The sequence below is a fragment of the Chrysochloris asiatica genome, unplaced genomic scaffold (assembly GCF_000296735.1).
Source record: "Chrysochloris asiatica unplaced genomic scaffold, ChrAsi1.0 scaffold00092, whole genome shotgun sequence".
In the NCBI taxonomy this organism is placed as follows: domain Eukaryota; kingdom Metazoa; phylum Chordata; class Mammalia; order Afrosoricida; family Chrysochloridae; genus Chrysochloris; species Chrysochloris asiatica.
In genome coordinates this window covers 6,490,609-6,502,538 of record NW_006408610.1, presented here as the reverse complement: position 1 = coordinate 6,502,538, position 11,930 = coordinate 6,490,609, and the positions used below count along the sequence as shown (strand labels likewise).

Sequence of the window (11,930 nt, the reverse complement as noted above, 5' to 3'; positions counted from 1 at the left end):
ATGAGGACTCTAGATTCATCAACTAAGAAGAGAAGGACTAAGAACTGGTGGCCAGGAGCAGATTTGCAGAATGTGCCCTTTGGAGATGTAATTTATTATGTATGCCTGAAAAAAAAAAAAGAAAAGAAAAGAAAACCCTACGGGGCAGTTCTACTGTCACATGGGATCACAATGAATCAAAAGGACGTTGTTTTAATACATTAGTAGTAACCCTTCTTCTGCACTAGTTATCTTGGATCTATACCTCAGTTCAGTACTACAGGCCAGGCTAAGGGACTAAGCCAGGATACTTAATTGGCTTAGAGGGATTTCCAGGAGAATCCTTCCACACTTTGCTTTGTGAAGGCTAATGGCAGCACAGGTCTATGGGAAACCAGAGCCCATCAAAGAGTAAGAGGAGGCCCTGTTTGCGTATGGAGATATAGTCAGTTGAGGTGGCTGGGGAGGAAGAAATGAGATAACTTTCCATTGGCTATCACACCCAGACTTGCACTTGCTTGTGCCAACAGTGGCTTAAAGGTACAATGCACCAGTCCTCTCCCCAGTATCCCTAATTCCCTACAAGCCACCCCAGGAGCAACAGTGTCCAGCTGAGGCCCACCTCATGAGTTCCATGAGAGAAGTTCAGACGGGCCACATTCATTCCAGACTTAATCATCTCCTGCAACATTTCCACTGACCGGGAAGCTGGGCCTATTTAAAAAAAAAAAAAAAAAAGAGGGTTTTAAAGCCACAAATGTTAACCATTCAACACACCAGTTTGCTTGGCGCCCTATGAAGCAGTTCTACTGTCCTATAGGGTTGCTCCAAGGCAGATTCAAAGAAAGCAGTGGGTTTAGTTATGCGTTTTGTTTAGGTAAGGCTTGGCCAGCCTTCTTCTTTGCTCTCACAGAAGCCCAGCCCGATGTCCTGAGCTCAGAATTTTGAATGCACAGAGCATGTCTATAGATCTTTACTGGGTCTGAGATGTTCCTACAAAGATCCTCAAAAGAGACCCTCTAATGTGCTTTTGGAGTCCTGGTGTCGGCTAATGCGTCAGATTGCAAAGCTGTTTGAACTGCAAGGTTGGCGGTTCAAGCTCACGAGCTGCTCCTTGGAAACCCTATACAGGTCGGAACTGACTGGACAGCACTTAACAACAATGTGCCTGTATCAGACAATACTGTATTTTGTTATTGTTACATGCCTTCTCGAGTTGATTCCGACTCATAGCACCCCTATATAGGGTTTCCAAGGAATAGCTGGTGGGTTTGAACTGCCAACTTTATGGTTAGCAATCCAATGCTTATCCTACAGCGCTACACCAGGACTCTAACAGAATAGAGAACACTTTTTATTAAACTTCCTATCACCTGACTTCACACGTGACTCTGTGAAGCATCTCGCCCATCATCCAGGTTTGTTTAGTCTTTTCATTGTCTCGTGAAGTACTTGTGTATGCTATTAGGAGGTGGAGGGCTGGGGCGGGGAGGGATGCACTCACCAATGGTACAGATGATGCCAGTGTTTCGGGCCGTGATGGGTGCGGAGTCAATGTCCAGGCGGCACATGTGCTCCAGGAACGTGTCGGCCATGGCTGCATGCAGCTGCTGGGTCTGAATGAAGGCGGATCCCACTTCACTATGGGGCTTCGACATGGCTGCTGGGGTCCTAGGTCCAGGAGAATCAACAGGGTCAGTCTGATAAACCCAGGTGGTAGCTATACTGCTTGGCACAAGAAACTCTTCTGTTGAGAAATTAACTCAATAAGCACACTTTGTGCACAAGCCAGAGGGAACCCAACCACATTCTAGTTATGTGGGTGCTCCTTGCATTGGGCAAAGGGCTCATGAGTCTGAGGAAATGGAAAGGCACTGAAGGAATCCATTGTAGGTGTCCCTTACCCTGGGCTGCTATCTCCAGTGATGGCTACCCCCACCTACGCTACAAGTGACAACATCTACATGCGTGGAAAGAGCTCCCTCAAAAGGAAGCTGTTCCTAGCCTTCTAGTGAAACCAACCACTGACTTCTACTTTCTCTTTGTACAATGAGTCTCAAAGCAACAAATATCTTGAGGTTAGTAGGACACCCACGTTGTCTCTCTGCCAACACCCTGTTACAAGCCCAAGTGCTTTCCCTAGTTGTGAACCCAACCAGTGCCCAGGCAGTCTCCCCTGCTCTGGAATTCTACCCCAAATCCCTGGGGGTTCATTTTTAGATTCACACCAGGCCAAGAGGAGGTCTCAGCCCATGACAGGCAACAAAAGCAGTCTCTTGACAGGAAGCAAAGTCCAGCCAGAACCCCAAGAATGTACCTTTACAGTCTCTTCCATCCACCCCCCATCCCCGTCCCCCGTTCCCCAATACTGTTTTTGGCCAGGAGCAATTTAGGATATGAGAATCAATTTGCACACAACCAAAGAAAGCACAGTGGTGCTTGGTCCGCTTCTAAAAGCACTCACCATCAGGAGAGCTACAAGGTGACGACAGAACAGTTTTCGTACATTTTCCCCAACTAGCTTTCTAATGTACCACCCCAAATCCCTCTCAAAGTCTGACAAGAAAGGCCCAAAGGCCCAGCCAGAAGCAAAGACTGTTCTGGATCATTAACCAGCTCAGGCCACAATCCTGACCTTCGCTTTACTTCATTACCTACTCTACAACTGAACTCACTCAGCCTGTTAGTGAGCTGATTTCCAAACCATCAGGTAAGGATGTGACCTCGAAGCCTGACACCCTTCTCATACTTGCAGACGTTTCCTCAAGTCTTCGTATCAAGGGTTATTCTTTTAAAACCCCCTAAATCTACATGGTTTAGCTGGAGGCTCTGGAACAAGCGCCCTTTCTCTGCCCCACCTCCTCTTCTTCAACCTCAGAACCTCACACCAAAGCATCCCTTATGTCTGACCCTTAACTCTTCCTTCCATCCCTGTCTTTGTAGCCTCTTCCCTTAGGGAGTGGGGAGGAAAAGGGGATGGCTTAAGTTGAGTATGAGCCTAAATCCAGAACCCTCCCATCTCAACAAAGGTCTGATAAAAGCCCAAGGGGCTTTGTGACCAATGACGAACAAACAAAACAACCTGTGTTGTTGTAAAGTGCCATAGAACCAGTTCCGATTCGTAGCCACCCTGTATGAGTTTCCAAGGAGTGGCTGGTGGGTTTGAACCACCAACCTTGCAGTGAAGCCGCCCAGTGCTTATCTTACAGTGCCTCACCGGGACTCCTATAAGTTATTGAAAATTGCAGCTAACAGTCCTCAAGTACAGAATCCAAACTTTTAACACTGGAGAAATCAGCATTCTTAACCCTCACACACTAGCTACCAATACAAGTTCTCCAATCCTCTCCTCCAGGACCTTTGGTGGCCACTCTCCTACGACTTGAAGCTTCCCAGTGTTTGCAGAAGGGCCGGTCTAATTGAAGGCCCCTTTGCCTCCACTCCCCAATCTGAGGAGCCTCTGAATTACTAACCGTGTCCCTCTCTAACAACACTCCCTTGTTGAGGCAGGACACACAGGCCTTCTGAGCAGCCAGCCAGGCGTAGTAAGACTGGCTGCGGAAGTAGCACAACCGAAGGGGTGGGGCCAGGCAACACAAACACACAAAGGCTTTGCTGCAGCACCTAAGGGAGAGTTAGGGTTAGGGTCCCAGAAATGTGTTGTGAGCAAAATCAGTCCTGCGTGAATGGGTTGGAAACACGAATCCCACCCTTCTATAAAATCGCCAGCTGACACTTTCTTCTCTTGACTTGCGACAAGGGTTTCCTTGCAGAGGCTGAACTGGGGCCGCTGATGGTCAGGTCATACCTTGTGTTGTCTGGTCTTGGGTCTCCGGTGACATAATGCTCTTTTTTTGGTGCAGGGTGGCTCTTTGACCCCACTTGCAAAGACCGCTCGGAGCTGAGTAAGGTTTGCCCTGGAGAGCTGTACAAGGGTTAAGGTAAAAGCTGAGTGTAACCAAAGCCCTTCTGAGTAATGGAGACATTACCTTAACAATCAGGTTTCCTGGTGGTACCTGGTCCTAAAGGTTTGGCTGAAAACATATAGACGCCTCCCAATACACACACGCACAAACACTTAAAAATAAATGTCACAGGTTAAAGTGGGCCCTTCCTGGTTCCCTTGTGTTGCTGTATACCCTCCAGTCAGTTCCAACTTACAGTGACCCTAAGGACAGTACAGCACCGCCTCACAGGGTTTCCAAGGCTGGAATCTTTATGGAAACAGACTGACACATTGTTTTCCCTTAGAGCGGTGGGTAGGTTAGAACTACTGACCTCTCAGTTAGCAGTTGAGCACACTTGACCATTGTGCATTTAGAAGGGCTCTGTTATGCTTTCCCAAAGATGGCCTTCCCCCTGATGTTCCTTTAAACCCAGGGTTAACTAACAATGTAGTCTATATAAGAGCCTATCATTCACCCTCTCCCACTTTATGGAGGGGGGGAGGGCAATAAAGCAAACATGGAGACTAAATAGGACATAGATCAGAACATTAACAGAATATTATCTGATTGATAGGATGCCAATTTCTCACTTTTTATTAAATGTAGTGATTTTTATAAAAAAGAGACAGGTATACCTTATACCCTCTCTGAAAATGCTGTATTTTTACAGGCATTGTGTAGAATTGTTGGGAGAAAAGAAATGAAACATGAATCTCCCAGTTCAGACCGTCACTCTATACAGCTCTGGAATATTCTACTTAAATGTGGTAGAGACAAGTCATGTCCCAGGTCCTTGATCACAAGTGCATAGTGCAGAACAGTTCATTGGCTCAGGGAAGTCGTATCAGGAGCCATGCACACTCTCAGTGACAAAAACTGTCAGTATGGCCCACAGGACAATTCTACTCCAAACAGGTTAGTTATGTGTCCAAATCCACCGACTTCTTTTCCTGTTTAAGTCTATCGTGTAGCTTTATAACAAACCTTCAGGTATAGAAAGGGCTGCGTCTTAGATCCAGTGCTGTGTGGCTTCAAACACAAGCCTTAGTTCACCACCTTGGATTAAATCTGAAGCCTACATACTTGAAATTTTTACTCAGATTATGCTAGTAAGTACAAAAGTGACAAATGAAACTGTGTCTTGTATGTTAGTGGATTTACACAAAAGCCATCAAACAAGCTTGCCTGTCAGCCATCTGTCTGGACTCCTCCAAGATCCCTTAGGTCCTAAATCTCCCCCACAAGGCCAGAGACCAGTTGTGTGGCGCGCTGGATGGTCAATACTTGACTGCCAACTAACTATAAGGTTAGTGGTTCAAACCCACCAGCCGCTCCTCAGAGGCCCTCTACAGAATCGCGATGAATGGGAACTTATTGGTGGCCCATAACCAGGCCAGAGACCTGTGTCTCCTCCTCAGGTCACCAACTGGTCTCTTCCCTCAGGTTCCTTGGAGCCCCATTCTGTCTTGACCGGTACTTCTGTACTGCCTCAGCGTGTCTGGAAGGGAGGGTTGAAGCTTTCCTGCCTGCCTCTGAGATCCTCTGCAAGTCTCTTCTCCACAGCACAAGTTCCCCAGCCCAATCCCCTACCTCACACTGCATGTGAAACACCATCTGGAATCTCACCCAGGCCCAGAATGACTGCCCAGCTTCGAGGCAGGACCTGGAAAGGACTTCCCTTCCCTCTCTCCCAGTGGTCATCTGGATAGTGCCTGCCAGTACATGCAGCCCAGCCTGCAGCAGTCTAAGTCACTACTGCACCCTCCTTCTGGGAGGCACAGACATGCAGAGTCAACCTACAGCCAGCAGCGGAGGCCCGGTGGATCCACTGAGAGTGCCAAGCACCATGCCCAGAGATCGGAGCCTTATTCTTGCATCTGAGCCCCTGCAGTAGGATCCTCCTCAGAGCCATTTTCTTCTGTGAGACCGGAGACACCATTAGAACCTTAGGCCAACAGGCACACAGACCCACATGCCCCCAACAAGTCATCTCTTTCCCATCACAGGGGGCTCCCGACTCTCTAAACAAGCTCCATCTGTGCAAGACACAATTATTTGGCCACTCTTCAGGAACCAGGGGAAAGAAATCATAAAAAAACATGCAAAAAACAGACCCAACACTCCACTTTTTAGAGTGCTTCACTCTACCAACTCTTTCACCAAGCCCCAAATCATTCTCCCCCAATAAAGCAGTTAGGCCTAGGAGTTTACATCTGCACAAGCTGGTTTTCCACCAGCCACCTCATCAAAGTGCACTGCCCAGTGGAGACGGCACCTGAGGCCAATTCCCTCCTTAACACTGCAAGTCTTCTCTGCTCTGATACCAATTTGCTACATCCCCAAGGAGGGCTTGTGGTGCAGTGTTGAAGTGCTCAGCTAACCAAAACGTTAGCAGTCCGAACCCACAAAAGCTGCTCAGCAGGAGACAGATGTGGCAGTCAGTGGCAAAACTGAGTCTTGGAAAACCTCTGGGGAAGTTGTATAGGGTCAGAATCGACTCCAGGGCAAGGCATTTGGGACCAAGTCAGTATGGAGACCTTTTAACTCCCAAATTACCAAAACTCCAGCATCCATTAGAAAGTTTGCATCCTAATTATGTTGGGAAGTCATTAAGGCTGGCCTCTTCTCTAAGAGCTAGTCACCTTTCTCATGATGGAATCAGGAAAAACAGACTTTCTAAAGTGGGCTCTAATATGATTATGGGTAGCAACGAAATCTAAATGGGTGACAGGCTAACCCTGCAAATCTTAGTAAGGTCTGGCATACACACCCTCTTACAGTTAGCTATCAACAGCGTGTATTTTTACACATGGGGGGAGACAGGGAATTTAAGTATTTTTTTGAGATGAAGTTCTGAAAGTGAAGCCCATTTTTTACCCTCAATCGGTTCCATTACAGAAAGTAAAGGCTGATGTGTTACCAGGCTACACAAAACTTCCTTGCTCGTATTTCTTCAAAGGAAGCCCCGGTTGTGCTGTGGGTTAGACACTGCGGCTAACTGCAAGGTCGGTGGTTCAAATCCACCAGTCACTCTGTGGGAGAAAGATGATGCTGTCTGCTCCTGTTAACATTGCGTCTTGGAAACTCCATGGAAGGTAGCTACTTGAGACCAAAAACCATGTGAACCCAGGACTTTGAAACAGCTCATTCTTGTTCAACTCCCACGTGATAATTTGCATTTCCATCCCATTTATACTGAATCGTTGTTAAGTCCAACTCATGGTGACCCTGTATAGCGTTTCCGATGAGCGGCTGCTGAGTTTGAACTGCAGACTCTGTGGTTCAAATGGACCTTGTAGTTGAGTGTTTATGCTACAGCACACCCAGTCCTTATACTGTAAAGGAAGCACATTTCACATGAGACTCACCTGGGAAATCATGTAAAAGCCCTGGTAAGGTTCCTGAGCTGCCTTCTGAGTATGATACCCAATCATTAGAAGCAGTGAAGAAAAGAAAGGACCTGGAACCCTCGTTTGTGGACCGCCCAAGTCAGGTGTAGTTAGAGGAGTAAGGGTCTTAGCAAAGTGAGGCATTGGCTCAGCTCTGAAAGGAGGATCTACCCTGCATCACTGTGTGTGGAGGGGGCAGGGAGCTGAGACCACCGAGCAAGTCAGTACTACTGGTTTTCCTACAATGACCTTCACAGGTTTGCTTTTCTCCTATTTTTATGAAACAAAGAAAAGTCCAACACATATGATTTTCCCTGATACAAAAAGGGGAATATTTTTCCTCTATCCTCTTAGGGCATTTCCTTTAGAAATTTTACGATAATTATTTCTTCTCTGCCTTTCAAAGAAGTCTTCTTGAATATTTCCTCAAGGAACTGGAAGCTCTCTCTTTAAAATGTAATCAGTAAGGAATACATTGCCCCAGCCCACCTCCTGTCATAAACACTTTATTGTTGTCAAGTACCAGGAAGAGTATTTTTCCTTTGGATATAAGCAGTTAACAAACAGTGGTGGCTATCACATAACTGAAGGGCTGGTGTGGTGCTAACTGCAAGGTCAGCAGTTCAAATCCATCAGTTGCTCATTGGAAACTGTATATAGGGTGGGAACTGACTTGACGGCACATAAGAACAACTCTGTAAGGAGGTGAATTTAGGATAAACGATGTGTGGCAACTGGTGCTGTCAAGAGCTCCTATTTGAGGACTAATTCTTTTCCTTTATGAACGTGTCTGAAATGGGTTTCTTCTACTTGGCTATGTAAATGTGGATAGCCAGCTGGAGTCCTCTAGCTGGTTGCCTGTGATACATCACATTCTGATTTAATGCAATTTGTTTTCTGAGGCAGATTTTGTTTTTTATTATATTTTCCCAACATGAGTTCATCCTCCCTCCCTCGTCAGGCCCCTCTAGTTCTCCCCACCTCCTGTCATGAATTTTGTATCCTGGTATGTATGTCTACATAAAATTATGCACAGGGCCACCAGTAGCTCCATGGGAGAATGATGGGGCTTTCTGCTCCTGTAGATTTACGAGTCAGAACTGACTCAACAGCACTCCACCATATGCTATGTATCTATGTTGCTATGCTGCCATAGCAACTCTATATAGGATCTCCAAGGAGTGGCTGGTGAGCTTAAACTGCTGATCTTGCAGTTCAAACTGACTTTGCAGTCCAGTGCATTATCCCACAGCACCACACCAGACTTCATTTTAAAACAAAATATAAGGCTCAGTATAGGTGTACTTTGTTTTAAAATCAAGACTGTAAGTTGTATACCGTACATGTGTCATTGAAGAACTCAGCCTTTCACTGATGATCCATTCAGTTAGTATATACCCGGACCAGTTACTGCTGACTCGATTCCAACACGTGGTGATGCCCTGTGTCAGAGCAGAGCTGTGCCTCCCGAGTTTTCAATAGCTGAGTTTTCACAAGATCACCAGGGTTTTCTTCCAAGGTACCTTTGAGGGACTTGAATTTCTAACCTTTAAATTAGCAGCTGAGGTCATTAACTATTTGTACCACTGTGCAACCAAACAACTTTCAGTTTACGTGCCCCTTTACTAGGAGCCCCCACCCCCATTACTTGATTTCCCCCTATTATTCAATATTAAGATAACTCTCCTAATATATGCATCCTTATGCATGCATTAGCTTCTATATACTGTACCTAGAAATACCTGGGCAGTAGGGTATATTTATTTTACATTAAAAAAAATTTTTTTTTTGCCAGATTGCTGCTCAGAGTGGTTTATTATTATCTAATAATTAAACCAATAATGTGAGTTCCTACTTTCCCACACTTGATATGGTCTGGCTTTAAAATGTTTGCCAGTGTGATGAGTGACGTTTGCTGATCTCTCTAAAGCTAACCAACAAAAGATGTTTTGTTTAGACGTCTCTGCTACGTTCCTACATTTTACCTCAGTCACATTCCCAGGTTCCTCCCAAATGGGCAATGCGGACACATTCTGTCCTATGTTCCATGGCCACGACTCAGTGAGACTTCAATCGTTTAAATGTTTTCAGGAGGGATAGATTCCCTCCAAACAAAGTTTTTTTGACTTCTGAGTTTAACCAGAAGCTGGTCCACTTCCTTGAAATACTATTACCAGGAGGCTCACTGCCTTATTCCAACTAGGTTTGGCATCTCCACCACCACCACAAACTCAACCTGTCTTCCACACACAACTTGCTAGTGTCAGAAAAGGGAGGTTTCCAGCTTCCAAGAGCTTTTGGGGAAGGACAGGAGAGGGAGCGAGTGCTCTCAGAGGCCACCGGAGGTACTGCAGCCAGGCTTTTCCTCCTACGTGCAGACAGGCACAAACCACTGCAGAAGCAGGACTGCACCGCCCTCTCCCCTGAGCCCTGAGCCAAGCTGGCAGCTTCAGAAGGCCAAAAAGGAGCTGCTGAGACTGCACCACTTTCACTTAGCCAAAGTCTGGTTCTTGGAGGTAAATTCAAGCTCCCAAAAATGGTCTCCATAGACTTATTTACATAGCTCTGTTCATATTTGTATCAGACTTCATGCATAAAGTGGCAACTTGATCTTCAATGACATTTTTTCTCAAACCAATTACTTATGCATTTCACAAAGGTTGCAATAAAATTCCTTCACAGGGGCGGCTCATTTTTGGGGTGTACACTTGGGATTTGACTGAGGACATTTGGAGTGATTCAGAAACAGAATGCAAAAAGGAGTAATTTTCTTCTACCTTGAACTCAGTCTAAGTTCATGGCCAAGATAGAACATCCTGACTTGCCTTCATCAAAGCTGAAGCAAAAATAAATTAAAACCTAAGTATTATCAGTTTATAATACAAGGGGCTACATTTCCCCCGTATCTTCCTGCCCACAGTCGCTTCCTCATTTCTTTCATCATCTCAACATTAAGAAATAAACAGACTTAAGAAATAAAATGACTTTTCCTGTGACCCCACATTAATGTCACAACATTCAAGTACAGAAGTAACTCTCCTAAGGTACTAATAAGTTGGAGTCACAGTTACCAAATTTGCCAAGTCACTGGGGTTGCAGTCCTTAAAGGCCCAATAATTAATACTCCTTGTTAGACTCAGAAAGCAAAAGCTACAATTATTTCTAATGCAACGTTTAAACTAAAAGCAGCTGTTCTAGACAGGCAGAGACTAGCATCCATGTATTTTATTTTAGCTCAAGTCCATTAATTCAGAATTGAGTTCAAGGACATTCTTATTACATCCCTGGTCCTCCAAGAGCAACCCACTGAAGGGGTGCCATGCCCACCAAGGTAGGTCCGAGTATATGTAGGTACCTGAGCCCAGCTCTTTGGTGTGTAGTAGAGGCTGGGGGCGAAGTTCAGGACACATAGGTGAGACATTTTTAATTGGGGGAAATACATGCTTCCTTATTTGACTCATTGAAAGGGGAGAGGGGACTTTTTAAGCCTACAAGGACCACAAGGCAGTAACTCACCCAATGAGGAGAATTCTCTCAAAAGCTGAATAGTTCCGAGGTTGAGTCATCTTCTCCCCTCTGTGCCTCCACCCAACACACACACACACTACTTCCCCTCAGAACAGAAATGGTTACATACCCTTCCCCTCAGAACAGCCCACTGCATTTCCAGCTCAGCATCCTCAGGCAACCAAAGGGCAAATTATTTGCTAACAATGTCATAACAGAAGTCCTGACTTAGGCCCCTCCTCTGACCACACCCTCAGTCCCCTCTAACAGCAGGCTAGAGCCCCAAAGCCTCTGGTCCTAACCTTATACTTACCAGCCCATCTGGAAAGCCCCAAAACCCCACTTAGAGGAGGTGACAGATGAGGATACCTGTAATCTAACTATTTCAGTTTTGGTGTTGCAAGTTTGTTTCTACAGCAAACCACCCAAGACTGTAATCATCCCCTCTCCTAGCCTTCCTTTGTCTACAGGTTGATATTCTCAGGAGAAGAAAGACTCAAGATTGCAAGTGGAAATTTGCAAAGTGACATTATTAGCTACTTTGTAAACACTACTGAGCATCCCTCAGGAGGCTGGTTTCCAAGAGATACCTGGTACAGTAAAACCTGCAAATGCTGAACTTGTGTAAGGTGGAAACCTGTCAGGAAAACGCAAATATTTTCCCTTAATAGAGACTGAGAAAAGTGGTTAAGACTGCACCCTGCTAAAGGTGGAAATTTAATGAGGTCAGGGAAAACAAGGCAGTAGCATTAAATCTAGTTTTCATGGGTTTCACTGTATTTAGAGAGTCTATTCAACATTCAACAAAGTAACTGTTGAATGTATCTGGGATTGACTAGGAGAAAGTGAAGCAAGAAGTTCAGGTCTGTGTGCACAGGCATCAATTAAGTAATTATATTCAGTGACCAAAAGAATGAGTTCATATGAAGACATTTCCCTCCCCCCACATCTCACTAAGTTTTAGCAATGGCCATTTGTGGAGTACCTATACAGAGCAGACACCACACTGCGTATTCAACAGATAGACTTGTTGTACATAGAGACCAAATCTTCCAAATAATCATGCTGAAAATCTTACTTCCAGTTTACACAAGGTAAACTGATGCCT

At 45.4% G+C, this 11,930-nt stretch overlaps 1 protein-coding gene across 4 annotated transcripts in view; it reads right to left on the bottom strand.

Annotated features, from left to right (window-relative positions):
* The window catches only part of PKM (pyruvate kinase, muscle), a 19,457-nt gene extending 15,559 nt beyond the window's left edge, over window positions 1-3,898 (bottom strand). The window contains exons 1-3 of one of the 4 annotated variants that reach the window (XM_006866524.1): window positions 3,788-3,898; window positions 1,484-1,650; window positions 602-693 (exon numbers count right to left, since the gene is read on the bottom strand). In XM_006866524.1, coding sequence (XP_006866586.1) covers window positions 602-693; window positions 1,484-1,637 — 246 coding nt within the window. In that variant the 5' untranslated portion in view covers window positions 1,638-1,650; window positions 3,788-3,898. Of the gene's footprint in view, window positions 1-601; window positions 694-1,483; window positions 1,653-3,787 lie in introns of those variants that run through there. The other 3 variants (XM_006866525.1, XM_006866527.1, XM_006866526.1) reach the window with 3 other exon arrangements.
* Window positions 3,899-11,930: the final 8,032 nt, after the last annotated feature.